The 26,183-nt window shown below is 42.9% G+C and overlaps 12 protein-coding genes across 12 annotated transcripts; 6 read left to right on the top strand and 6 right to left on the bottom strand.

Annotated features, from left to right (window-relative positions):
* The first annotated feature begins 1,920 nt into the window (after positions 1–1,920).
* EAF01_006586 (uncharacterized protein) lies at positions 1,921–5,144 on the top strand. The gene is made up of 2 exons (XM_038914840.1): positions 1,921–2,514; positions 2,596–5,144. The coding sequence occupies exons 1-2, from the start codon at positions 2,505–2,507 to the stop codon at positions 4,722–4,724; spliced, it is 2,139 nt and encodes a 712-aa protein (XP_038769795.1). The 5' UTR covers positions 1,921–2,504; the 3' UTR covers positions 4,725–5,144.
* Positions 5,145–5,466: 322 nt separating this feature from the next.
* On the bottom strand, positions 5,467–7,417 carry EAF01_006585 (uncharacterized protein; the record flags this gene model as incomplete). Its single annotated transcript, XM_038914839.1, has 3 exons — positions 5,467–6,543; positions 6,671–7,168; positions 7,343–7,417. The coding sequence occupies 3 exons, from the start codon at positions 7,415–7,417 to the stop codon at positions 5,467–5,469; spliced, it is 1,650 nt and encodes a 549-aa protein (XP_038769794.1).
* An 855-nt stretch (positions 7,418–8,272) lies between these two features.
* On the bottom strand, positions 8,273–9,278 carry EAF01_006584 (uncharacterized protein; the record flags this gene model as incomplete). The annotated part of the gene is made up of 2 exons (XM_038914838.1): positions 8,273–9,087; positions 9,140–9,278. 2 exons carry the CDS (start codon positions 9,276–9,278, stop codon positions 8,273–8,275), a joined length of 954 nt encoding a protein of 317 aa, XP_038769793.1.
* A 315-nt stretch (positions 9,279–9,593) lies between these two features.
* On the top strand, positions 9,594–10,225 carry EAF01_006583 (uncharacterized protein; the record flags this gene model as incomplete). Its single annotated transcript, XM_038914837.1, has 4 exons — positions 9,594–9,607; positions 9,652–9,711; positions 9,896–9,983; positions 10,172–10,225. The coding sequence occupies 4 exons, from the start codon at positions 9,594–9,596 to the stop codon at positions 10,223–10,225; spliced, it is 216 nt and encodes a 71-aa protein (XP_038769792.1).
* Positions 10,226–10,936: 711 nt separating this feature from the next.
* On the top strand, positions 10,937–11,255 carry EAF01_006582 (uncharacterized protein; the record flags this gene model as incomplete). The annotated part of the gene is made up of 2 exons (XM_038914836.1): positions 10,937–10,994; positions 11,062–11,255. 2 exons carry the CDS (start codon positions 10,937–10,939, stop codon positions 11,253–11,255), a joined length of 252 nt encoding a protein of 83 aa, XP_038769791.1.
* Positions 11,256–11,341: 86 nt separating this feature from the next.
* On the bottom strand, positions 11,342–12,638 carry EAF01_006581 (uncharacterized protein; the record flags this gene model as incomplete). The annotated part of the gene is made up of 2 exons (XM_038914835.1): positions 11,342–12,099; positions 12,188–12,638. 2 exons carry the CDS (start codon positions 12,636–12,638, stop codon positions 11,342–11,344), a joined length of 1,209 nt encoding a protein of 402 aa, XP_038769790.1.
* Positions 12,639–13,035: 397 nt separating this feature from the next.
* On the top strand, positions 13,036–13,599 carry EAF01_006580 (uncharacterized protein; the record flags this gene model as incomplete). The annotated part of the gene is made up of 2 exons (XM_038914834.1): positions 13,036–13,385; positions 13,494–13,599. The coding sequence occupies 2 exons, from the start codon at positions 13,036–13,038 to the stop codon at positions 13,597–13,599; spliced, it is 456 nt and encodes a 151-aa protein (XP_038769789.1).
* Positions 13,600–13,839: 240 nt separating this feature from the next.
* Positions 13,840–15,214, bottom strand: EAF01_006579 (uncharacterized protein; the record flags this gene model as incomplete). The annotated part of the gene is made up of 2 exons (XM_038914833.1): positions 13,840–14,788; positions 15,177–15,214. 2 exons carry the CDS (start codon positions 15,212–15,214, stop codon positions 13,840–13,842), a joined length of 987 nt encoding a protein of 328 aa, XP_038769788.1.
* Positions 15,215–15,877: 663 nt separating this feature from the next.
* EAF01_006578 (uncharacterized protein) lies at positions 15,878–16,710 on the top strand (the record flags this gene model as incomplete). The annotated part of the gene is made up of 2 exons (XM_038914832.1): positions 15,878–15,918; positions 16,029–16,710. The coding sequence occupies 2 exons, from the start codon at positions 15,878–15,880 to the stop codon at positions 16,708–16,710; spliced, it is 723 nt and encodes a 240-aa protein (XP_038769787.1).
* Positions 16,711–17,411: 701 nt separating this feature from the next.
* On the bottom strand, positions 17,412–20,690 carry EAF01_006577 (uncharacterized protein; the record flags this gene model as incomplete). Its single annotated transcript, XM_038914831.1, has 3 exons — positions 17,412–18,414; positions 18,601–19,675; positions 19,817–20,690. 3 exons carry the CDS (start codon positions 20,688–20,690, stop codon positions 17,412–17,414), a joined length of 2,952 nt encoding a protein of 983 aa, XP_038769786.1.
* A 734-nt stretch (positions 20,691–21,424) lies between these two features.
* Positions 21,425–22,339, bottom strand: EAF01_006576 (uncharacterized protein; the record flags this gene model as incomplete). The annotated part of the gene is made up of 1 exon (XM_038914830.1): positions 21,425–22,339. One exon carries the CDS (start codon positions 22,337–22,339, stop codon positions 21,425–21,427), a length of 915 nt encoding a protein of 304 aa, XP_038769785.1.
* A 1,476-nt stretch (positions 22,340–23,815) lies between these two features.
* Positions 23,816–25,539, top strand: EAF01_006575 (uncharacterized protein; the record flags this gene model as incomplete). The annotated part of the gene is made up of 6 exons (XM_038914829.1): positions 23,816–23,913; positions 23,993–24,672; positions 24,721–25,040; positions 25,093–25,188; positions 25,237–25,479; positions 25,531–25,539. 6 exons carry the CDS (start codon positions 23,816–23,818, stop codon positions 25,537–25,539), a joined length of 1,446 nt encoding a protein of 481 aa, XP_038769784.1.
* Positions 25,540–26,183: the final 644 nt, after the last annotated feature.

Genomic DNA, 26,183 nt, shown 5'->3' with positions numbered 1-26,183 from the left:
AATGTGAGAAGGTAATTGTAGAGTGGTATTGATGATTTGGACGAATACTATTTAGACAATCAAAGTAGTTTTATAGTGTAGAATGTTCGGCCAACTCATTCAGTCCACAACCCAATTCGTACGCTACCCAATGTTCAAGTGTTGAAGCCTACAGATGATTCAAAAATGAAAGTTTCGAAGACGTACAAAGAATAAGAAACGGGACCTCTGGATACCAATTCATAGGTCGAGATCTCCCCGTTGTGTACCTTCGCTTAAGTCATCTATAGACATGCCAGGCAGCACAGTTTCATGGGCCGCAAAACCGGCGAAATTGAAATTTATAGAGAAAAAAATGATGAATATATACATATGAATGACCCAGCTGACCGTTCGACTAACAATCAATACAAGAATGTTGGAATAGGGACAATAACATTCTACAAACAATAGGCATCTGTCATATTTTAATAGATAGAAAAAGAGCGTCACCAGTAATGAAAGTTATAGGAGAAGCCGCTTTTCACTTTCTCCAAAAAACAAAATGATTGACACGGGAATATTCAATAGTGACGATTGAGGCTATATTGAGACTATCTACAGTCTACAAACACAATTATTTGGTAAAAGCTTCAGCAGTTTTATGTAAAGATTGAAAGAATTACGATATGACTACATAAAATAGAGTGCCAAACATGAACACAGACACAAAGATATATTTTTGGGAATTTCGAGAACAGCCATCACATGTATAAATTACCGGTATATGTTGAAGTTATTCATGATCCGGTGGTGAGATGATGTCAATGGAGCTAGTCCCAATCAAAACTAGTAGAATTTTCACTCCATAGACTCTGTTCTCTTTAGCCATTCTAGAATAGTGTAAATGTCTTCATGTTCTATGAAGGGTTGAAATTTTGAAAGCATGTGGTTGGTGCTGTTTGACAATCATCCAAAGTAACGAGAACAGACGGCGCACGTCCATGTATTACGCGGCACGGTGTCTTTTCCAACTGATGTTTGAGAACTATCTCAGTCTTCAGAAAACAGACATATAAACAATACATGCTATTATGTATGTTTGTGTGCAGAAAGTATGAGATTCAAGATGAGGACCATGTGAATGAGACGTCAACGAGTAAAGTTCTTGATTAACAAGATAGCCACTCTAAAGCCACACATGGTTGCTGGATAAAGTTGCATGCTATCTGAAGCCCATATAGGAAGGTTGATATATCTGTGACGAGGATGTGAACGTATGTAGATCCTAGGAAGACCACGGAATCGATGATTGAGCAACTAGTGGTTGTAACCGTCGTTGGTTGGAGTTTCAGTAGATCCTAGAGAAGCCCGAAATTACGTGGCCTTTCGTATTGATATGTTGATGTTGGCTGGAGTCGTTCGTATATGTACCGAGAGAGTGTGATGAGGAATATGCTCGAATCCAAGGAAGAGAGACTCCATAGACTCGTATTGTTATCCCCAACATCTTGAGGAGGGGTTTTCCTTTGACGAAAAGTTCAAAGAAGTTTGTTTGGTGGATTCGGTGGGCGGTGGTGGGCATTGAATAGATAGAGTAGGATCGATTGGTTGGTGTGTGGAATAATGATGCTGCACCATGCAAGTGGACTAGACGGAATAGGTTATTACTAATAAGGTTTAGTGATGGGTGTTTTAAATATAGATCCTGTGGCCTTAGATCTGTATCGACACATATTAAGGCATTAATTCTTCTGACCATCCCCTGTTTTTCTGTCTCTTATCCAATCATATCCTATAATCTCCCCAAGCTTTTATACCAAATTAGGCGGTTCTTGGTAATGTCTTGGTCCTGCGATAAATTCATCCGTCCCTACCTGGTAAGATTACCTAATCTGCACCAATTCACCCACTCACCACTCCATTTTACTTAGGTTCACATTCGCATTCACAACCGTTCATGCATACCTAGTATATCATCGCTATCGCAATACGAAGAACCAATTACCAAATACTTTCTTTAGTTAACTTAATCAATTAACAAACAAAACAAAACAAAATCAATCCTCCCACCTATTTTCATGTACCAAGTAATCTTACCTACTACCTTACTTTGATCTCAATAGTTCCACTCGTTGAAGATCATTCCATTCGTTTTCAGCGTTCTTCTCCGTTCATAACAGACAGTCAGTACACCCCTTTCGCTCTTTCCCATTGAAACTTTCGACCGAATGCATTCAAATCCATAATATCGACACTCGCAAAACTTCCGAAGAGATAAGGGATTGAGGAAACCTTGGAAATCTTCATCAGCTGGAGGCAATTACTTCTATGGTCCGATTTACCTCGCATCTCACCTCATACATATACATCTACACTCGTAATCTTAATCATCGCAAAATATCGAAAAGATAAGGGATTGAAGAGATCACCCTATCAAGCATACCAACCACCCTTCCCTTCGTCCACCCAACTCACCTCGTCGCTCAATACCTCTCGTCACCTCGATACCTTTTTACCAATTTCAATCGATTCCCATTCTCCTCATGGGTAAATGTAAATCAACCCTTCAACAAATCCATCAGCTATACTCACACCACAATCAACCTTTGCTAACCAACAATTGTCAATAAATAGGGCGATATGGTGTGATCCTGGACGCGGGTTCGTCAGGAACTCGAGTTCACATCTATAGATGGCTTAACAGTGCCAAAGCATTACAGAATCCCGATGCTCTCACCCTAAAAAGTTTGCCCAAGTTGGAAACCAACAAGAAATGGACGAAGAAGATAAAGCCAGGCGTATCGACGTTCGGCGAAAGGCCTCAAGATGTTGGTCCAGAACATTTACAACAGCTCCTCGACCACGCTCTCGATGTCGTCCCGAAAGATCAAGTGTCCGATACACCAATATTCTTAATGGCAACAGCGGGTATGCGATTACTACCTCAAGTTCAACAAAATGTACTTCTATCCGAGATTTGCGCCTATGCTCAAAAGCATACAAAGTTCGACTTGCCAGATTGTGGTTTACATATCCAAGTTATCCCCGGTGAAACGGAAGGACTATATGGATGGATCGCTGCAAATTATCTACTCGGAGGTTTCGATACACCAGAAGAACATGCCCATGGCAAGGGACACCATACATATGGATTTTTAGATATGGGTGGAGCGTCAGCGCAAATTGCATTTGCGCCCAATACTACCGAAGCCGAAAAACACGCAAATGACCTCAAGTTATTACGAATGCGGACTATGAATGGACAACCCGCAGAATATAAAGTTTTCACGACGACATGGTTAGGATTTGGTGTCAACCAAGCTAGACATCGTTACGTCGAAAGTTTAATGGATGCTTCTTATACCAAGGATACCAAAGAATTGCTCGACCCATGTCTTCCAGCTGGCCTCAAAACGACCTTGGATGGAGATATTGTTGACGGTTTGAAATCGCCGAGAAAAGATCCCATCTTATTAGGTACCGGTCGCTTCGATCAATGCTTAGCAGCGACATATCCCTTATTAGATAAAGACGCCCCTTGTGCCGACCAACCTTGCTTGCTTCACGGGCAACATGTTCCTGCTATCGATTTTGATGTCAACCATTTCGTTGGAGTTTCTGAGTATTGGCATACAACTCATGAGGTTTTTGAAATGTCACACAAAGATAGAGCCTATGATTTCACGAAATATCAAGCTTTGGTAAAAGATTTTTGCAGTGAGGAATGGGATGACATTGAGAAAGAGGTCAAGAAGAAGAAATGGGGAAAGAAGGTAGATGCCAAGACAGCGCAAGAAGTTTGCTTTAAAGCTTCATGGCTAATCAATGTTCTTCACGATGGAATTGGAGTACCGAGAGTCGGATTGGAGAAGCCAGGACCAAATTATAATGCGACGAAGGAAATGATGCTTCACTCGAAAGGCAAAGGTTTCTTGGATCCATTTCAAGCAGTCGATAAGATTGATGGAGTAGAAGTCAGTTGGACATTGGGAAAGATGATATTGTATGCATCTGGTCAAGTTCCCCCAGCAAGTGAGGACGCTTTACCAGTCGGCTTTGGTAGCAATACTTTGGGAGTCCCCACAGACTTTCAATTGGCTGGCTCGAATGCAAATCCCGTAACTCAAGACGACGATGATTGGTCTGATGCAGCCGATGATCTCATTGAAAAGGCACATTCTCGATCCACTCCTGGGCTTCTCTTATTTTTCTTTCTTGTAGTAGTCTTTGCTTATCTATTCCGCAAGAGGGATAGAAGGCTTCGGTTATATAGAGGTGTCACTACAATTATACGTCGGAACCGTCGACCAGGTAGCCCAAAGAAAGGTTCTCGTGGTTTCTTCGGCACAGGAAAGTTATTCGGATCTCGAGGCTCCACTAGTTACGAACGGGTATTGGAAGATGGTGATGCCGCTGCTGAGTTCGAATTGGGTGACATTGATTCATCCGAAGAAAACGACAATTCGGATGGAAGTGAAGGATCTCGAGTAGGAAGATCTTCTGGATTGGCAACTCCAAAGTTGAATGTGGTTAATTTTGAGGCGGCCAATTATTTCGATAATAATTCGCAGCATGGCCAAGGTGTTGGCCTTGGTCTGGGAAGCGGCATTCCAAATGCATGGAGTAGAAGTGGTCTGGTAGTCAGAACGGAAAGTCGGGAAAGATTGGCTCCTACTTTGCATTCCTTGGGTGCAGGAAGAAGAAGTAGAACGGGTAGTCCAACAAGGAAAAGTCCGTTAATGACGCCGCTCGAAGAGTCATGACACGAGAATCCGAGAATGGATGAATCGACAGACCAGTGAATGAGGAAACATGTTCCAATTCGAAACTGGGGAGCTTCTCTCTTTATCCTTATTTTATCATATATTCTTCTTTTAGCATGGCGCTTTTACTTGGAATGCAATGGGATTTGAAAAATGGCGTTGGGAATGATGGATGTTGCTGATTGAGTATAAATGACTGCAAGCTTGGCTTGACATATGGCGCAGCTTGTGGATATTATGGCTATTACAGAGAAGGACTTTTGTACATACATATTCTCTAGGATACGCATGGGATTACCATTGCAATCTTGAGACAGCGATCGCGAATAGATGGATGGTATATCTGTACTGCACATAGAGTATGAGATGAGAGGCATTATCATAGTATGCCGATGAATTAATTAATTCAGTTGATATATATAATCATTTTCTCGTGCACAATTTTGGGGTGTCTGTGATATTATCTTTGTGGAGTGGATGAGAATGTGATGGGATTGTTTCGATATTATTCATTTCTTATGTGTATCTGGTATGTCATCTAGGAGAAAGCAATTGCGGAGGTGAAATCTGAAATGGGAGTAGCCATTTCTATATTTCGAAATGAGATGAGATGGTAGAGTTAAATCTATTTGGTCTAATCCTGCCTGATCTATTGCAACCTTTTCTAATCTCATCTAAACCTTATCTAGACTGGGAAAATAAAACTCGAAGGAAGCAAGCAAGCAACCAATCAATCAATCACTCACCACTGCGACAACGATAAATGAGTATTAGAACGAGGCGACTGAGTAGGAGTAGGAAGGGGAGGAAAATCAGATTCGGAAGTCGTGTTCGCAGTAGCGATATTGTTATCGTTGTAGTTATTGCTATTGCTATTGTGGTTGTGGTTGTGATTGTGGTTATGGTGTAAAAGCAAAGAAGTCGATACAGACGGGGACGGGGACGGAAGCAGAGGAGGAGGAGGAGGAGGCGAGACCCGTGCGAGGCGCTCGGTACCCCAGAGATGTCGGTAGGATTGGTATGTGTCGGTCCAGTTGTAGGGGTGGGGTTGAGGTGGGGGATGGGGGGATGGGTGAGGAGGTTTGTTTGAGAGTGTGGAGGTGGGGTTTGATGGAGATTTTGATTTTGATGGAGATGAGGGAGAGGGAAATGAGGGAGAGGAAGAGGGCGTGGAATCCAAGACCTCGAATATCTCGGGAGAACCGGAAGTGTGAGGAGTGTAGATAGATTTGTAGGGTGAGCTGTAGGTGTAGGGATGTTGATAGGGATGTTGGTAGGGATTCGGGTATGCGTATGCGTATGTGTATTGAGAAGAAGTACCAGCACCAGGTTCGTGTATGGGATTCGCGGTGGAGGAGCGAGGAAAGTGGGTATATGTGTATGTGTATTCATTCGACGTTTCGCTTTGATATGGATCTCTCATTTCAGAAAATCCATGGGAATGAGAATGAGAAAGAGAGTGGGGATGAGATTGAGAATGTGCATCTCTATATCCCTCTGCGATTTTCGACGTATTTGTTTGTGAGATCATTTCCCTGCTTGGATTTGGATTTCCATTTGGAGAATGAGATTGAGATTGCGAATGCGAATGAGAAGTATATCGTCTTCCCACACCCCTCCGTTTCGCAAGCGGCATTTCGTCTTCGGAATCTGCGTCTTCGTTTTCTTCGTTGTTGTTATCGGCGGTGGTAGTAGTGACGTGCTCGTGGAAATTCGGAAGGCTGCGCTCGGTAGAATAGGATGAGAATGAGGAGAAGGGGGAGTAGGGTTCGAGTTTTATTTGGGGGTTGAGGGGGGGAGAGGTGGGGGTTTGGGAGGGCTGAGTTTGGGAGATGGGTTGTGAATCTGAGATATCGCGTTGAGATTGCGAGATGTTGGTTTGCGGAGCAGAAGGTGCGGGATAATTGGGGAGGTGTGGGTGAGAGGGATGTTCGGTGTGCGGGTACGTGGAAGCTTGGTTGGAAGGGAGAAAATCTGCGGGGAATGGAGAGGATGAATTTTTGAGGATAGAGTTTTTTCCATCCTTGCAGCTGGAAATCCGGTTCTGAGATCGCGTCTGCGTCTGATTCCGTATTACTCTCAAGCTCAATTTCTCTCTTCCTTTTCCCTTCCTTTTTCTCCACCCCGCCACCCATTTTCATTTCCACCCTATCCCACTCTTTTCCCTCCCCTCCCTCCTTCTTTTCCACACCCTCTCTCTCCTTCTTCTCCTCCTTCTTCTCCTCCTCCTTCTCCTTCTTCTCCCTCATCTTCTTCTCTCTCTTCTCCTTTCTCCTTTCCTTCTCCTCTCTATTCCGCTCCCTCTCATCACCCCCACCCCCAAGATTAATATTCGCATTCGCCCCAATAACTCCCCTTTCAATCTGGCGTTTCAGTCTTGTGTAGCGCATACGTGCGGCGGGGGATTTGAGATTAGTCGTGTGGCCTACGGCTGCGAAATCAATCTATAAGATGGAGAGAAAGTCAGAGGAAGGAAATCATGGATATTGATTGACTTGATGGGAAAGGGGATGGGGGATATAAAATGGGTAGGGTGCAACGGGCGGTGCGTAGTTTACAGAGTTGTCAATATATAACCAGATCATCAACATCAAATCCCATTCATGGAATGTACTCACAGTTTTCATATCTGACTTCTGTAGACAAATATACAAAAACACCAGATTTTCATCGAGTTGGATTTTCGAGGGCATATTTGTTGTTATTCGCGTCCTTCTTTTCACTCTTTAGCTTACCGAGTTTGTATATTGGCAAGTAATTGAATTGCTGATCCGCCTTCCTGAGTGATACTGAGGAGCTAGAAGGTTTAGCGATGTTAGAGACGTAATTTAAGAGTGAGATTACAACGTTGTGTTGTGTTGTATTGAAATATCAAAGTATGGTGTTTAAGAAGGTGATCAATAATTTCTCCAAATTGTTCATCAAGTTGACTTGGGATATGGGAAGTTTGGTCTTCTATATACCACAAGATGATGAAAGCGAACTGTGGATACATGAACGAAACGATTGAGTTTAGGGATGTTTTTATTTTTGGGAGGGTATTGGTATGCAGTTTGGCTTAGAATACTCAGTGTTTTTGTATGAAGTGAAAGCTTGGTGTTTGTTTGAGAGATTTCTTTAGATATTTTTCATATATCATATCTAAACCTCTATAAAGATGAGAGGAGTGTTTGTGGTGCTCTTTTATTGTCAAGAATGTGAAGGGGCTTCAATTGGACTTTTTGAATAGTATTCATTCATAGGATGACGGACAATCTGAATGTTGAAACATACAGCATAGAATCAATCATGTAAAAAGGTGTATCAAGAAAAATGTGTATCCATGTTTAAAAATGAACAATGACAATTCTGTAATCATTCAACGTAGATATCGAAGCCTAACTTTCGATAGATCACGAGAAACTCCTCGCTTTCATGCAATGCAGTAAGGTCCTAATTTCCTTTAACGCCTTGTTCATCCTAAGCCAATATTGGCTGATGATTACTCTCTTTTCTAACGCCCAAAAACTCCAATCTCAAACACACGAGCAAGCATTGAAAGTACAGTTTTATCTTCTGAATTTGATATCTGCAGTTTCCTTCAGAGCTCCAATGAGAACCCTATGTGCACCCAAAGCTGCCTGTACCGCATTTTCCGTAAGTTTTCCGTAAGATGGATCATCAGTATTAGACTCAGTTGAATGCCCAATATCTCCTTTCACCCAAAGGTCTGTAATCTCTTCTCGAGCTGGAAGATATGCCACAATACATGCAGCTAGAATTTCCTTATGTTCAGATGGTACTGGGTCCAAGACCAATTCAGTGGAACCATCCTGCTCTGGAGTGGCCGGTGAACGTACTAATGCGGCGACTCCGCCAGAAACAACATCAACACAATCAATCCCAGCATCGGCAATAGCTGCAGAAGCAACAGTAATACAACCACTGAGTACACTCATCATACCCCATCCACCAGCAGTCAACGAACCAAAAGATTTATCATCACCCCACCAATGATCCTCCTCGCCTTCAAGAATCGTAATGTTTATCTCTACTCCGCTCTTAGGCCATCTATCACCGATGATTACACCTCTCAATGCCGTTTCCAAATGCACTCCAAGATCCCTTTCACTTGTATCTCTGACATATCCTCGTCTTCTTCTAGCTGCAAATGGCGCATATTTAACATGAGTCTGTAGGATCATATGCGGTGAAAATGCGGCGGATTTAGGTAATGGTCGAGGGCCATGGACGGTACATGCAAGTTTGAGACCGGATGTAGAGAGGGAAGCAAGGCCTGGGGCTGATAGATTCGAGGGTTGAGATGGTTCAAGTTCGAGATATGCGGATCCTGATGCTGATGGTGTTACACCGGTTTTTAAAACTGGTCGAAGATGAGTTGAGAACTATTGGTATTAAAATTGATATATACATACAAATTTTCCTTAAAACATTGGGTTGTCTATTCCTTGAAGGTCGTTCTGGACGATTCTTTGAATCTTTGGTAAGATACTTTAAAAAGACTGGTGGATTTGTTCCACTAGGGGGGCCATTTATTCTCCTTCGATCAGACATGATTGATATAAAAATTGGTGAAAATGGTCAATCCAAATTATTATTTATTGTATCGTCTTTCTAGTTTTTACTTTCATCGCAAACAGCTCTCTGCGGTAGGAAGTATCAACATTTTTGCCGGGGAGTTCGGAAAAATAGACGGACCGATACTATCCTTGCAAACAGTTTTAGCGCGGTTGAAGCTTCTTAAATTTTCGCGAACCTCGACCAGATTTTCTCTTCCATACATTAAAAAATATTCTTCTGATTTGGTATCGAGATAGTTGCAAGTTTCCTTCTTCAACATCTCGAACCTCTTCAATTGCTTCTCAAGCAATGCATTACAATAAGTATACCAGCGATATCTGATGCAACGGTATTAATGGACAAGAAGTTTAAAACTTCGAGCACTAATATCTTCAGTCGCAGCCGGACTATTTTCCCAATTAACTTGGTAAGTTCTTACATCCTTTTCTTCATTCACATCGTGCTGGCCCGGATTCAAACTACACACCTTTTAGTTCTCGGCGATTTCCTGAGCCACGAACAAACATGCATCACCATATGAGCCACGATTTTAATGCTCGTATATCTATCAGAAATGTTCACTATTTTCAATTGCTAACAATTGTCTCAAGGTTATGGACAATGATCGCTTCGAACAGCATACATTCCAACAACACTATACTGCTATCTATTGCACCTGAAGCAAGAGTTTTCTCATTTGTAAGTTCACCTATCTTCCAATTTTCGCGCTCCAAGCAGTCTTTATATGATGAAAAAAAAATAATCAGTTCTGCTTCTGAACTTTCATGTTGATAACCAATATACCAAAAATTTTCTGATCCAAAAAGACATTACCTCAATTTGCTTTTTAACAAATTAAGCATTACAAAAGCTAATTGTCACTTCAGTTACAGATTCTTTCCACATGTTCCGCATCAAAGGCGCAAAAACGATATTCATAGGTACGGTATACTCTACATCACCTTCAGCACTTCCTCGTTATGATGATAACAGCTTATCCATTCCATGAATGCTCATCAACCGAACCCTACTCCCGCACCGGACTAGGCCTTCAAGCTTGGGATGATAGGTTGTGGAGCTGGGGTTTCAGAGCTTCAGAGATTCGTCTTGCGTCTTGTAATTCAAGTCTCTGTCGCCGGTTGAAGTGCTTGATTTAAACGGCTTTCTGAACAATCTTGGAAATTCATATTTGGCATTAAACATCAGTATTAGTTCCATGCTAATTGATGGGTGCTATTAGGTTCATTTGAGTCTTTGAATTTGAATGCTTGTCATGTTGGTGTAGTAAGTTGATTTGGATAATACTTACAGGTAAGTTCGGATTAAGGTAGGTCCTTTAGTTTTCAGCACTATGGAATGATGAAATGCCTTCAGTGGCAGGTTTAGTGCATTATCAGATAGTCATAATTTAAACCATTTGCCAATTGCAATATTCATTGCAGCATTCGTGATACCGTGATCTCATATAAAACATCACACTAACCGATGAAGACTTTTGTAGCATATACATTGTATCTCCATGTAAAAGTTTGAAATGCAAGTACTTTCAACATATCGAAGATGCGATATTGCATTAGTCAGCATGACCTTTTCACCTCCAGCTCTGCGTGAATAGCATGAAGCAACATTTCCTGAATATCCCATGATTCACAATGCCTGCACTTTGGCCCTTGATTCTAGTGATGTCAATTGGCATTACGCTTTTCATCGGCATGTGATCCTATCCTGAACCATTCCCACCCCTCACACATCACTCAAGCACTAACAAATACTACAGCATGGATGATACTCACCTCATGTCTGGGTGAAGGAGCCCGTCGTCATATCTCAGGAATGTCATATAATCCCCGAGAAGCCATATATGACAGTAACTACATGGGAGCCATCACATCCAATGGACACGGTACTTGGAACCAATTCCAGATGCAAGATATGTTGGGAGATCATATTGAACATTCCGATTCCGAGTAAAGTTGCCTATCCGTCTCAAACGCCGGTGCTATGCTACATACAAATTTTGTCCATCTATTTATTAGATGGGGGGGAATTATGATGATCTAAAATTCTATATCGACTTTGGTGGCTTTTCCTCCCTTTCCATCTATGTCGATCCCGCCCTTTTGTTCTTCCCCTTCGTCTTCAACGGGTGGTAGACTGTAGGGTTTGATTACCAGTCCCTTTCTCCTACTTAGGGAGAATGCCAAATCATCGCCTGCGAATCCCGCACTTCCACCGCCCTTTTCGTGGAATATGGGTAGGCGATGGATTTTGAGCATGCCTTGTGGAGGCTCTTCTTGAGCGGGATTCGAGGAGCTAGAGGGTGTGGCTTTAGGGATGATGGCTATAGATGGGAATGGAGCGATTTCGAGAACGCCGTCGCTGAGGAGCTCGATCCATTTTGTGAGGGCGGTAGTGCGGGGGTGTAGGGGGAGAGGAAGGGTGAGCATGAGAGTTAGTCGGGTGGGGTGTTGGCGGAGTAGAGCGCGCAGAGCGTGGAGGAAGGGGAGGATGTGGTGGGGGAGAGAGGCATGCGAGGGGTATAGAGCTGGTGAGAGGAGGGAGGGAATGATGATGCGGTGGATAGTTGTAGGAGGGGTTCGGGAGAGTTGAATCGAGAGATGTTGGAGGAATGGTGTGAAGGGTGATTTTGTTTCGTTTGTTGTATCTGCGAATTCGAAGTCGGGCCTGAGAATCGTGGGAATGAAATGCATCTGAGTAGACGAAGGTGGAATCAATCGTTTACTAAGATCGAAGTCGTGACAGAATATTGAAGGTGGACCCGAAGAGCCTGTACTTGATTGCACGGTATTTCTCTCTACACACAAATAAGATCATTAGCTTTTGTAGTTCGATATTATATTCTTCTACGAATCCGTCAAACATATATACAAAGGGCCACCCACCTCTAGCACCACTCGCCCCAAATTCCCCCAATCTCTCATATCTCCACGCAATCTTCATCTTATCATCTGCCGCCTTACTCTCCGCATCTTTCTTCGAAGATGATCCCTCCGCAACACCCACTCCGGGCAATTCTCTTCCCCATCCTTGATGCATCCCCAAAACATGAATATGATGTCCTTGCAACACTCCCTCCGCAGCATAATATTTCAACAGCGTGCCCCCAAAATCCGTAGTCCCACTCTCCTCGAGTAGCAACGAAGTTCCGAGTGCGAGTCCCGCATGACCAGCGAGTATAGAATCCAGCGAACGGATCCCCGTCGATGTCGTGGGACGACCATCGAGTGGTGAGGGACGAATCCCAGGAATCGGTGCTACTTTTTCCGGAATTGGAGTCTGCGAGGTTTGGATTCCCGGTTGCGCGATTGCCACGTTACGTTTTCGAAAAGCCATGCTGGAAAAAATTGGTGGTGGGAATTATGACGAGAAGTAATTTTGATGGCCGCGGGGTAGGTATTTTTATGGGATTATATCCCACCTAAAAGCGAATGAGCTAATTACTTGCGATTAATTTTTTTGCGCCGGAATATTCGTTTGACCGATCTCCGGCTGGATTTTCGATGTTTTTGGATGAGTGCAATATTTTGCGAAAGACAAAGCTTCTTTTACTGAGTATTTACTTGTAGCAACGCCATTAATACCACACTTTCGTATCATTTAAATCGAAGGCCGATAGAATTATATTTTGACATCTCGATCAATTTACATAACAATCAATACAAAACCCTAAAGATCCTCAAGTCCAAACGGTACCATCACAATTTCCACGATCTCCCATTCCTAATCCACAATGTCTGGACCTCAAGACGCGCAACTTTTCGACGAGCACTTCACCGTCAACGAGTTAGATCATAAGAAATATGTACGAGTAGGACGTATCAAGGCGACTTCCACGGCCGACCACTCCGTCTCTATGCTTTTGGATATCAATACCGAGCTATTCCCATTAGCCGTCGGCGACACGATTCGCGTTGTGCTTGCGACATCTCTCAATTTGGATGGTACAAAGGATGATGGAAAGGGATGGAGAGATGCTAATCGCATGGGATTGGGGGGTGAGGCTACGCTTGCGGATATGTTTGATTATGTGTGTCATGGGAAGATTTATAAGTTTGAGGATCAGGAGAATAGTGATCTTATGTGAGTTTCTTCTTCTTCTTGAGATGGGGGATTGGATCGATGGTTTGCTTGCTATATGGCTATGATATCTATCTATGTTATGAAATGGTTGGCTGACTTCTGATTTAGTAAGGCATACATCTCCTTCGGTGGATTGTTGATGGGGTTGGAGGGTCCTTATAAGAAGCTTACACCTCTGAGAGTCGACTATGTCTACCTTCTCGTCAAGAAATAGATAGAACTGAGAAACTGCCCGGGAAACCGAAAACGAAGAGAGGAAAGGACTCGCTATCTATGGTGTGGTGAAATCCTTGTGAGGAATCTGGCAGACGAAAATCGATTAGTTACCAAACCCGATTTATCGTATGCATATGTGGTTTTGCATTTGCGTGGGGCGTTGTGGATGGGAAATTGAAAAAGTCTTGAGGGCGTTCAAGCACCAGATACCTTTTTCAAATCTGGAATACTAAAATATTCAAATATTGTGAGGTCCTAGATATGGCAATTTTCTATGAATCCTGCTGTTGATTTCGTCGAAATCGCTCTCGTTTTCCCTTGTCAATATGCCGTATCTGATGAAGAAATCCAATAGAACAATTCCGCAATTGGATTTGAACTCTCCCATCTTCATGTGCTCTTGAACTTCTTTCACTGTCCAAAGGTAGAATTGTTCCACCTCGCTGTCATTCGGTTTAGGAATGACATCAGCAGGTAACTCCAAATCATAAATGTATTCACATTCCGGCTGCATCAAACCCGTTTCTCCTCCAGCAGTGGCTCCCCGTACATGGAAATACGTGAGAGCGCCGTGAGCCTTTGCATTTTTCCTGACAATATCTTCTGGAAAACTAGCTTCTTCCATACACTCTCTCACCAAAGCCTCGAATTTATCTTCTCCCGTAGACATTCCTCCTGCGACTGTGTTGTCTAACATAGATGGATACGTCTGTTTTGTGGCCGAACGTCTCGGGACCCACAATTTCATGCCATATTTCACTTCGGGACAGCGCACATATGCCATCATGTGAATTCCATAACCGAGAATACCGAACAAAACCGAAGCGCTTCGTTCAATGGACCAGAGTACTTCATTTCCAGGACCATAGACAGGATATAGCTCATCCCGCCAGCCGGATAGAACTTCGAAGGTTTTGTTGGTGCGCCAATATTCGCATGTTGCTGCAACGGCGGCACTGCGTTCGGGTTCGGTGGCTTGCGTAAAGAGGGAGATGGTGCGCTGAGATTGGTTGATGCTCATTTCTCCTTTGATGCTGGTGGGAACTTTGAGGAGAGCACTGTAGACGGGGAGAGTGATATAGCCCAGGGGGTAGGTGGTGGATGTGGAGGGGTCCTCATGAATGAGAGTGTAGAGGGTGGAGGTCAGAGTTGAGTGGGCGGTGGCATCTTTTTCCGGGTAGGGGAATCTGAGGCGATATTAGTCGGGGTACGACTTGAGAAAGCAAGCATAGATAGTGCGAGAAAACTTTGAGGGTCAGGATGAGATTGAATATGGTTATGGAGTTGCGTGGAGTATTTGGTATATTGAACTTGAAGTTTGACAGTTCGCTCAATTCAACAACGCTCTTGGGGAAGATGGCTCCTCTTCACTCTTGTAATCCAATGTATCTCCAAACGGATTAAAACTTTATTTGACCAACCACTTGGCTGTTTGACAAGATATTGTGTTCTCCAAGAGCAGTCCAACCCCCGCTACCTCCCTCAGAAGTCACCACTCACTCCACCATTCCCATGCTGTGATACCATCTAGCAACAGCCAAATTAATGAAAGAACTCAAAATTAAAAATACTTACGTATCGCACTCATCAACAAGATCTAAATAAGTCTTCATGATGTCGTTTTCTCTAGGTATTCTCTCTAGAAATGTGTGCTTGGTATGTGTCGAATGAAGCGTATCCAAAAACTTCTAGTATTAGATGACAATTGTATTCCTATACCCAATATCCCAAAGATTTGCTTTCTGAGTCTTATAAGAAAGAGTATTTCAAAAACCCTTTATACAAATATCAATACAAATCAGTACTACTGCTGCTAGTGCAATTATACCAAGGTGTATTAATGAATCTCGGGAGTCAGAATTAACAAAGAATGACTGAACTCAATGACTAATAAAATTACTTTGCAGTGTTGCACCAGATCTGCACCCCACTACGAAGTACTTTGTACACACAAAAAAAGCTGCCCCGCTCCAGCCCCGCAATCTTTATTTTTAGCTTCTCATAGATATAACGAGAACTTTCGCGAATGACGTTAAAATTCCTTAAGTTTATTGAAGAAACTTAATTTACAAGCATTTTTATTATTTACAAAAGCTACCAATTTATTTAGATACATTCATTGTATCGTGTTAATTCGTGTGATTCGCATTCTTTGAGCACAAATTGGAACTCTGATCAGCTACGTACATACATACTGAAGTAGCCATTATTCCTATAATACTAACGTCACATCCGCATCGCAATCACACTACGCGCGAGAATATCACAAATTCACCATGGAGCAAGCTCCCCGTTCACTACCTCAGTTATTTGGCATGTAAGTTCATTTCTCTCCGTCATCTCCACCCGCCCTCAGCCATCTTTCCTTTCCTTTCCTTTCCAGTCAACCGAACAAAAAGCTAACCTCTCTCCCTCCCCCTCCTCCAGAATACCAACTGGCCTCCCACCAATCACAACTCCCACCTCTGCCCCCTCCCCAACATCCTTTACCTTCACCCTACCCGCCCGCTCCTACCAACACATCTGCGTCTTCATCCTCCCAGGAATCACCCTCCCCCCCTCCACCGCCGCCGCAGTCTACATCTCTCTCCCGCCCTCCCCCACCGGTACATCATCCGACCCTCCCTTCAAATTCCTCGGGGGTATCGGTCCCGGAAAAGAAAGCTCCATATTCAAAATCAACCGCGACGTCTCCTCTCCCGCCTCAAACAATGCCCCCGAAATCGACATGGACGCCGACTTCTCAAGTCCCCAAATACAACGCGAAATCACCATCGGAATATCTCTCGAGAGCGCCGAATCAGTATCCGCACAAATGGCACAAATTTCTTCGTCCCATTCTTCTTCTTCCGCAGGCGCATCGTCAAATCCTGGAACCTCATTAGTTCTCTCCAGGCCCCAGCCTACGAATACGGATACGCTAGTCCTGGCCCAACGTATCATAAAAAATGCATTTAATTTCCTCGCGAGTTTTAGCGGGAATATTATGGATGCGGGGAATGGGAAGGGGGTAGAAGTGGTGCCTCTCAAAGCGTTTGAAGAGTGGTGGAAGAAGTTTGAGGCGAGGGTGAGGAATGATCCGGGGTTTTTAGAGAAGGATGGGGATTGAGTTTCCCATTTCAATTAGGGTTGCAAAGAAAAAGATGAAAAATGAAATGTGCTGAATATATAGTAGATGTGAATTGGGTGAATGGAGAGAGATAGGAAACTCAGATTCACCCGTCATACTTTCAGCATTTTGGCGCGAAAAATTGTATAATGAAGCCGTCAAAAAGAGACAGGATACAAACAGGAGAAAGAAAAATAAGCGGAGATGCGATACCCCTGGTGATCAGATTCGAAGGCGCTATTTGCACGTCATACCACACGTCAGGATTAGACGGAGATTTCACGAGATAGTAAATAATAATCACTTCAAATGAAGGTGTACTGTACTGAATTACACAAATCGAGCGAATTGAATTTTCGGGTAAGATTGGTGATAAATATTATGTGCGTTATTGTGATATGTGCTCGTGTCATGATAAATACTACTGACTCACATCATATCACATAACAAAGGTAAATCTAATGATACAAAAGAAAACGCAAAACTTTGTACTACTCCTCGCGATAAGATCCCCACGCCCTTGAGAGAAAAGAAAAGAAAAATCCCACCCGTTGTGCTGTCAACTATGAATATGCTCGTACCGCACGAACATACCACAAATCCCCACCCCAAACTGATGAGTGCCATAGCTAACAAATCATTTTGTGCATCCGTTCGCACACATCCTGCTCATGTCTTATTCCCATCCCTATCTATCATCACTATGGAACAAAGATCCTACTAAAACTCACCACATCTCTCCTGCAACAAACGCACTTGTCAAAATTATTCATCGCAAGCGTAACACGACAATCATCGCATAAACTCAAGCAACGACAAGGCCAAACGATCACGCTTCTAGGCGAGCTTTGACAGACCACGCATTGTGGGCCATTTTCTCCCATGCCGGATGCACCCTGCATCCAGGAAGCCGGTTCTTGGGTAGCTTTTTGATAGTTGCGTTTGGAGATAATGAGATGTTCGAGGATTTGGGCTTCTTCGTCTGGGGAAAGTTTGCCTGATGGATCGGAGGGGATGAAATTTGGGGGGCGTTGAAGAGTGGATGTTAGGACATGAGCTCGTTCTCTCTGAATGATTTCGCGGTAGCGGGAACGAGTTAGAATTTTATCGCTTGAGAGGTGGAGTGAGAGGGCTTGAGCTTCTGCTCTTTGTTCGGGGTTTCGAGGATGTAAGAGTTGAGCTAGATCTGTTGTGGATAGGGGTGTGTCGAGAAATGGACTAGATTCTCGCGATGGATGAGGCGATCGTTGTGTGGGAGTTCTTTGACCATCTGTAATGGCATCGTCCGACTCCCAATCTCGTTCATCTTCTGTCGAACAGGAGATTACACTGGTCATGTCATCTTCTATATCTTTCGTCTCAGGACTGAACGTTCCACTGTTGTCATCACTCCCCCACCAGCCGCCATTCAGCCACCATTGATATAGACTGGAGTCTAACTCAGTCTCTCTGTGTCGACTCCAATATTCTTGGCTGGTCTTGAGTCGCCGTCTCATTTCTACTTCTACATCCACATGGTCATCTTTTGGTAGAGTCAATTCTCCATCGATATTCAGAAGCCAGAAGTTAAGTGTATCTGGGTCATTTGCTTGCACGGCTGTACTGGCGGGGTCTCTTTTTGTTCGCGATACGAGCCAAAGAAGCCAGCCTGGACGGCTTTGAATTCCAAGCCAACTCATAAACATCAAGATACATGTTGCCCACCTGCAATCCATGAATTAGTAATTGTCAGCATATACACGCGTATAGCGTGCGCGGAGGTGAATCCGCAAATGAATATTGCAAGCAACTTTGTGATAGCATTGTACCTGTTCCCGATGTAGACTTCCATTATCAAACTGTTGATGAATGGACACTTCTGTGAACTATAAATGATGGGAGATTACTTACCAGCTAAGAATTAATCTATTAATCCCAAGAAAGAACTCCAAGGCCATTACCCAACGCCCACTGCGCTCTGTGGCACCAACACCATCTCTAACTGATCGCTCTTGTCCTTTCGACTTTGCATTCTTCTGTGCAGTCATCTCGCGCGCATAAGGACTGTTAGTATTTTGTGGAAGCACCCTCTGATCAGTAGCCGCTACGAGACCAACATTATGAGGCATATGATCATCTATTGCAAGCTCAGATTCGTGGGCTTTGAAAGTTGGACCTAGCCATTGTGCTCCAGTCTCTTCGATCTCACGTAGACGATCATCTTCGAGCCAGGTATTAGGTTTGACGTTTACCCCTCGACTCTCATTCAGATAAACAGCTTCACTAGCCATAGTCATAACAGCAAATCCTGTCCTTAGCAGAGCCGTATAGAAGTCCATGTGCATTGTTATTCGGATACTCGACAATGGGACATTCGCTTGCATGTTATGATGTGCATTGATCACTCTCTGCGGAAAGGATAACCGAGGGCGAGGAGTATCTGGCATGTTTTGTCCAACTGGAATATTGGACTCGTCGATACCACTAGCAGGGGCTATTGTAGACAAGATCAATGCAACGCCGTATATGATTGAACATATGATGATACCGCACAGAACGAGAACATGGGGAATAAATCCAATAATACAAACCGTAGGAAACCTCAATAATGCTTGGCTTGAAGGATGGTCGAAAGAAAATGACACGAGACTCCATACAATCACAGACATGAATGATATGCCCCAGAATCCAGTACTAAGTAACCGAAATCTTCCTTGAATATCGAAGATTGCAAGAATGTGACTACTCAAGTGATTCATAACTGAGAGAAACCCAACAAGTAGGACTTCTGGCGTGGTATTGATTTTCTTCAAGATCATGGAGCGTGTAACAGCAAATTGAGTGGATCCAGCGTTTGAGTTGTCTTCCGCTGGAATCTTAATCTTGGTAAAACCAACGATCTGAGCACTAATGGCGGCATCGGCCTCAGCAAAGGCTAATGAGTGTTCGAAGAGCGTCATTCCTGTTTCGGCTGCGACCTGACGACCTGGATGTTGTTAGGTCACATACTTATGGTATACCCAAGCTATCTTGTAAAATGAAGAAAAATTCAAACACCACAATCCTCTAGCACTATCTAGAGGATGCACAAAAAGATGGTAGGAGAAATCATATGGGGTGAGCTTACCTTGAACAGCGCAGGACACTGTTTCGACAAATTGACTGAAGCTGAACGTTTTAAATAAAGGCCATAGAAGTGATAAAGATCCGGAAAGATCGTATGTGGTGGGAATTCCCTCCCCAGAATTGGTCTCGTTCCCCACAGTATAGTTACTAGGAATCATACTCACCGCCAGACATGAGGATGAATCCTCAGTACCAAACAGAAGGACTTGACTGAACGTATGCAGGGGACCTCCATCCTGGGTGAATAGGAGGTTATGGGATTTTGAAGAATTACCCCACCGTAAATAACCAAAATCAGGGGATGTCTGGCATTGTATTGACTGCAGCAACCATCTGGCTTGAACGAGAAGTAGTATTATAGGTATTATTCGTAATAGGAAGCGTGGTTTCCATGAAAATTCGAGTGGCCTTCTCGTGCTGGCCATTATATGCGTGCGATTCAAAACGATGGCCATCACTATACACCCAAGAGCCCATTTACTTGTGGCATAAGCAAATAAACCTCCGAGACTTCGCGCACTCTCCAAAGAGAACTTTGAGCTTTCCATGATATTCTGTTCCGACAATGTTTCCGAGCTGGTCTCTACAATCTGCCTTATGCCCGCAACTGCTGCGGCAGTTATCGTTTCTGCGGGATCAGGTATGCCGGATCCAGTAGCTTCTGGAATGATTCGTGCTGCCATCCTTATACCCAATATATTATCAACACTTTCCGGGACTGTAAGCAAGGAACCAAGTTTCATGACCATTCGCGGTCCTGCCAAAGCAAAATCCCTTGCAGATGGCACATATTGCGTAACATTTACTGCGGTCCAGTTCGTCCATGAAGCAATGTCAAATTTGGTACCATTATCGAGCATTGTTGGAGTGGCCATGATAAGCTAAGATTCGAATCAATGCAAACGGCTTAGCTCGTCACAAAGAGATAATTAGTCGATGTTTCTTGGTCTCACCGGACCATCAAAAATTCCAAATAAAGAGCATCCTCCTGGGCTGAAAGGAAGAAGAATATGACTGAGATGTTGACAGTCAATAAAGTTTGTGTCGAAAAGAGAAATCCAAACATCCCCATGGACCTCTTGATTATCTGATGCGACCTCATTTAATGTTTCGGAATACGTTGTTCCGGCCGATTTTAGAATGCAAGTGATGACCTTAAAGGTTACCCTATCGTAGGTGGGAGGGGTGAAAAAGATGAAACTCTGATTAGCACTTCGACAGGGGTACACATCAAAAAAGGGTGTTATTATACCTACAACATCTGTAAATTTTGAAACTTCAAGATGTACAGAATCATTTGTAGTATGTACATATTTACCTTGTTCTAAGTTAAAGAAAGCAGCCAAACATAGGATAAGTTCCTTATCTCTGATGTTTAAACCTACTCCGAATCTTAATTGAACTCTGCTACCTAATTTATTGCTTATATCATTGACCTCCACAGATCAAAATGCAATGCATTGAAATGATGAAGTCAATTAGATGGAAGGCTGCTTTCAAAAATATCACATGATTCATACAATAGTCTTGGAGGCATCACTGGGATTCGACAAATGCAATTTAAGTTCATTTTCGGTTTATTCCTTATGGTGGATATATCATTCTGAAATTACATACCACCCCATTCTATACAGAAGGTTCTTACTCCATCATTTTCCTCCTCAACCAATTTTTGCTCAGGGCTTTCGCCACCAATCAAGAAACCTTTTTTGACACCAGTACCTAACCTACCACCTCCAACTATGTCCAGCAATCGGATGTCTTCATCCCATTCATAGCCCGTCGCTACGAAGTGACTATGAAAGCGTAAAGGATCTCCTGGATACACAGTATAGTCGCATCCGAATCGGAGACCAGGTGTCATGAAATAGTCACGAGAGTGCAAGTGAGCAAATAAAGGATAAGATGAAGGAACGGATGGATCTGAACTTGATAGAAATGTTTGGGGTGAAGATGATGAGGGATATGAAACAGTTGGTGTAATACCCCAAGATTTCGTGGATGAGGATGCTACAGAAGAGACTCTGGAGGCAGGGCGTTCATCCTCGAACAAGGGGTCTGATTCATTGGAAATAGCATCTTGGGAATAATTACTTGGACGAGATGTACTTGGTAAAGATCCACTCCCACCTTTCAGAGCTTTCTTTGCTAGAGCATGCTCAGTGCGCTTTCTGGCTTCAGTGTCTGCAGCTCTTTTTGCTTTGAATGCCTCGGTTTTGAGGGACTCCAGGTATTTCTTCCTGACCAGCCCTTCCAGCGAACTGAAGTTTTGTTTATGCCAAGGGGTATCTTCAACAATGTAGGCAATCTTTTTATCGACAAGGACTTTAGCCTCTTCTGGGAGCAACTCAACGGGTAGGCCAAGGAACAAGTTCTGTTGTGGAATCTGCGGAATGGTGCCAGTCAAAACACCACAGATATGGTAAGTCCTGCGAAGGTGAGTCACAACATCTATGTCGAATAGCAAATACCGGCCAGCAATAAATGATATGGCAACGGGCTCTGGAACAATGTTTGGAGACATTTTGAATTCGAGCTTAAGACTACAAGATACTTCATCATGTTAGTAATGATTCTGTTGTCAAAATGGTAGAATGTACAATGATAAATTTGAGGTTCGATGAATCATGAATTAAAACATATTTTAAGACATCATATCCAGATAAATCTGGTTGTCAGGGGATTGACAGATCGGTTTTGTAATCATATCGAAGAGAGAATAAATGAAGCGATTGTATAGATGTCACTTACCAAAGGTTGTTGATTGATTGCCGGCTTCTCTTCAATTGAAGATTGTGGATGAGTGAAAGCTTTTGATTCAAAAAATGTTTTAATTATTTGTGCGAAAAGAGTTAAAAAGAGCTTCTCACTAGCTTATGCGCTAGCTTAGGTAATTCGACTAATCCTTTTCCGGAAACTGTATGAGCCTGAAAAAGTCTCAGGCACCAAGTATATGTGGGAGGACCTGAGCACTCCATGGACCCCTTCTAGAGACTATCACCTAGAGTCAAAAGGGTACGATGCACAGCTACAACAGAATCTCCATGCTTAACTAATTAATGTCGACTTCTTTATAATGTGCCAAGCTCATTCTTGGGGTCACTGTATAATAACTGTCATATCCGAAAAATCTTAACCCTTACCAAGCCCCTTTCAAGATTTACAGCAAATGCAATCTTACTTAGGTATTTCGTCAAGGTAAAAATTAGATAACTGGTGAACTATAAAACTTTCCATTAGATTGCCGAATCAGCCACAATCATCCCTCCCTAACTCCCTACCTACGATGTAGATAGACATTCAAAATAAGCTCAACATTGGCGTCTAATCGCTTAAATGAAAGTATGGCTCGTTCGACATTTCAGACTTTCGGTGATGGGTTTGCTGGAGTAGCAGTTCCTGAAATACTACCTAATAGCCAGGTAGGTACTTTATTAGGGAGGTAGGGTTAATTAATGATAGATAAACTCTACTTATCATTTTTCCATAGAATGTCCAATTCTAAAAGTCAAGAAAAGAGCAGACTTATTAATATTGTTCTTACATCCTTCGTACAGTATCTTCTCCAATTGTGAGGTGAAACGAATAAAAATTACAATTGATTATTATTCCATCTTACAGTACCAACATTACATGATTCATAACCATATAAATATGATTGGTACATACAAATTCTAAGTTCAATTACGTCGTATTGAATCCCCTGTAAATTGTATTCCGTATGTAGTGAAGTTTTGGCTAAGGTTCTTTTTTGGGTTTGAAGCCGAAGCCAATTCCACTCAAGGAACACGAATCCACTCAGCAATCCCCCCCTGCTCTCTCAGAAGTTAGAGATGCTCATAACTTTGAATTAAAGTATTCTATTCTGATATACTTCGAGTACCCATTTACATAACCTTCAATTTTCCACAAACAGCTGTCAACATTGACATTCGGCCATCGGGGTTCATTGTAACTCTTTTGATTGTTACCCTCATATGCATCTGTATCCTCGCCCAAAATGATGCCCAGGCATCAAGCAACTGCATATTCTAATGGATATCCTCGCAAGAGCGATCCATACTCTAAGAGCGACACATACTCCATATCACCACATAGGTTCGTGCAGATCAAATTGAATACCCAAAGCCGTCGCCACAATTGTGTATGTCATCTACTAACAGCATTTCAAATATAGATTCCAACCAAGGACATCACCGCCAGCGCTGCGCCGTCGAAGGCAACTCCTCGTTCGTTTGACTCTCGTCTTAGTATTCGCATTAGTAGTTGGACTATTTATATGGCCTGGTGCCGCGGTCCTTCCAGTATTATCTTTTGGCCTCATATCTTCGGGGGAGGACTTTCAACTCGAAACCGTTCGATATTATGATCTTTCAAATGTACAAGGGACGGCCAGAGGTTGGGAAAGAGAGGAGCGGATCTTACTTTGTGCCCCCCTTCGTGATGCCGAGCCTCATCTGCCAATGTTTTTCGCGCATCTTCGTAATTTCACGTACCCGCATCATCTTATAGATCTTGCATTCTTGGTCTCTGATTCCAAAGACAACACCCTTTCTTTGCTCTCGGAGCTTTTGGAGAAATTACAAGCCGACGAGGACCCAAAACAACCATATGGTGAAATATCTATCATTGAAAAGGATTTTGGTCAAAAGGTCAACCAGGATGTAGAGAGTCGTCATGGTTTTGCTGCACAAGCAAGTCGAAGAAAGTTGATGGCACAAGCTAGAAATTGGCTTTTAAGCGCTGCATTACGTCCTTATCACAGCTGGGTCTACTGGAGAGATGTGGATGTCGAGACCGCACCTTTCACAATTCTAGAGGACCTGATGCGTCATAATAAAGACGTCATTGTACCTAGTGAGTAATGGTATATAATTTCTGTTACAATTGGCTAACGAGTTTTAGATGTTTGGCGGCCATTGCCAGATTGGCTTGGAGGGGAGCAACCTTATGATTTGAATTCATGGCAAGAATCCGAAACAGCCTTAGCCTTAGCTGATACTCTTGACGAAGATGCCGTTATCGTGGAGGGATATGCGGAATACGCGACATGGCGTCCCCATCTTGCATACTTGAGAGATCCATACGGTGACCCTGATATGGAAATGGATATCGATGGTGTCGGAGGTGTTAGTATTTTGGCCAAAGCCAAGGTTTTCAGATCTGGTGTCCATTTCCCTGCATTTAGTTTTGAAAAGCATGCCGAGACTGAGGGGTTCGGAAAGGTTAGAAAATCATTTTACTCCTATATTGCGCCGATGCTAATTAGAGGAACAGATGGCAAAGCGAATGAAGTTTTCGGTAGTTGGATTACCTCATTATACTATTTGGCATTTGTATGAGCCAAGTGTTGATGATATTCGTCACATGGAGGTCAGTTGAATAATATTGGGCTTTTGACAAATCACTTACGATTTTTAGGAAATGGAACAAGAGCGTATTGCTCGCGAAAATGAAGAAAAGGAAAAGGCAGAACGTAATAAGAAGATGAAGGAACAGTTTGAAGATCCAACTCCACAATGGGAGAAGGATAAGAACGTCATCGCAGATGAAGCTCTTAAGGAGAAGAAGGAGAAGGAGAAAGCTGAAGTTAAAGCGAAGGAAGACGATGGTGCTGCCAAAGCTCCGGACTCCAAGGCTGAAGAAAGTAAGCCAAAGGACAAAGTAAGAATGTTATAAAACTTAAGTATTAGCATCATTTTTGACTGGTTTTAGGTACAATAACGGAATTCAATTGAGGGGCGTACAAGGAAACTTGGTGTAAGTGAGTAACACGCATTAGCTTTTGGCTGGGCTAGTTCTTGACAAGGCTACGAGGATATTTGAAAAATTATCACAACTCGACGAAATATTTCTATCTTATGGGTTGAGAGGGGGAAAAGCATTTTTGATGCCGAATCGTAAATACGGGGAGGCCTTTCAGCACTTAAGAAGTCTCAACTTTGAAGTGTAATCTAGGATGGAGTTTCTGTAAAAATACATAGCAGTACTATAGAATTGAATTATTGATTAACAACCCATCTTACGAAATATCGAAGCAGTTTTCTTTTCTACTTTCTTCTTGCTGCTTGAAATTTCATCTCATTTCGTCTTGTCTAAGGCAAGGTAATTTGTCTGTGATGTCAAAGAACACAGTATCGCTACTCAAGTACCCGTAGTTCTGCCATTACAGACATCTGTGCTCTTCGAATTTATGTACCTGGTAAAGTATGCCTAGCCTACAATGACATCGTAGGTAATTATTTTTGATATCCAATCTAGTTGACATTTTCGTATCTGTATAATACATACAAATAGTTTGTTTGTTTTTTGCGACTCGGAACTATTCCAATAGAATTCCTTATATCGTTCAAGATTGACAACGCCCG

The sequence above is a fragment of the Botrytis porri genome (assembly GCF_014898465.1).
Source record: "Botrytis porri strain MUCL 3234 chromosome Unknown BPOR_008, whole genome shotgun sequence".
NCBI lineage: Eukaryota > Fungi > Ascomycota > Leotiomycetes > Helotiales > Sclerotiniaceae > Botrytis > Botrytis porri.
The sequence above is the reverse complement of the archived record's forward strand: the minus strand, read 5'-3'. Positions and strand labels throughout refer to the sequence as shown.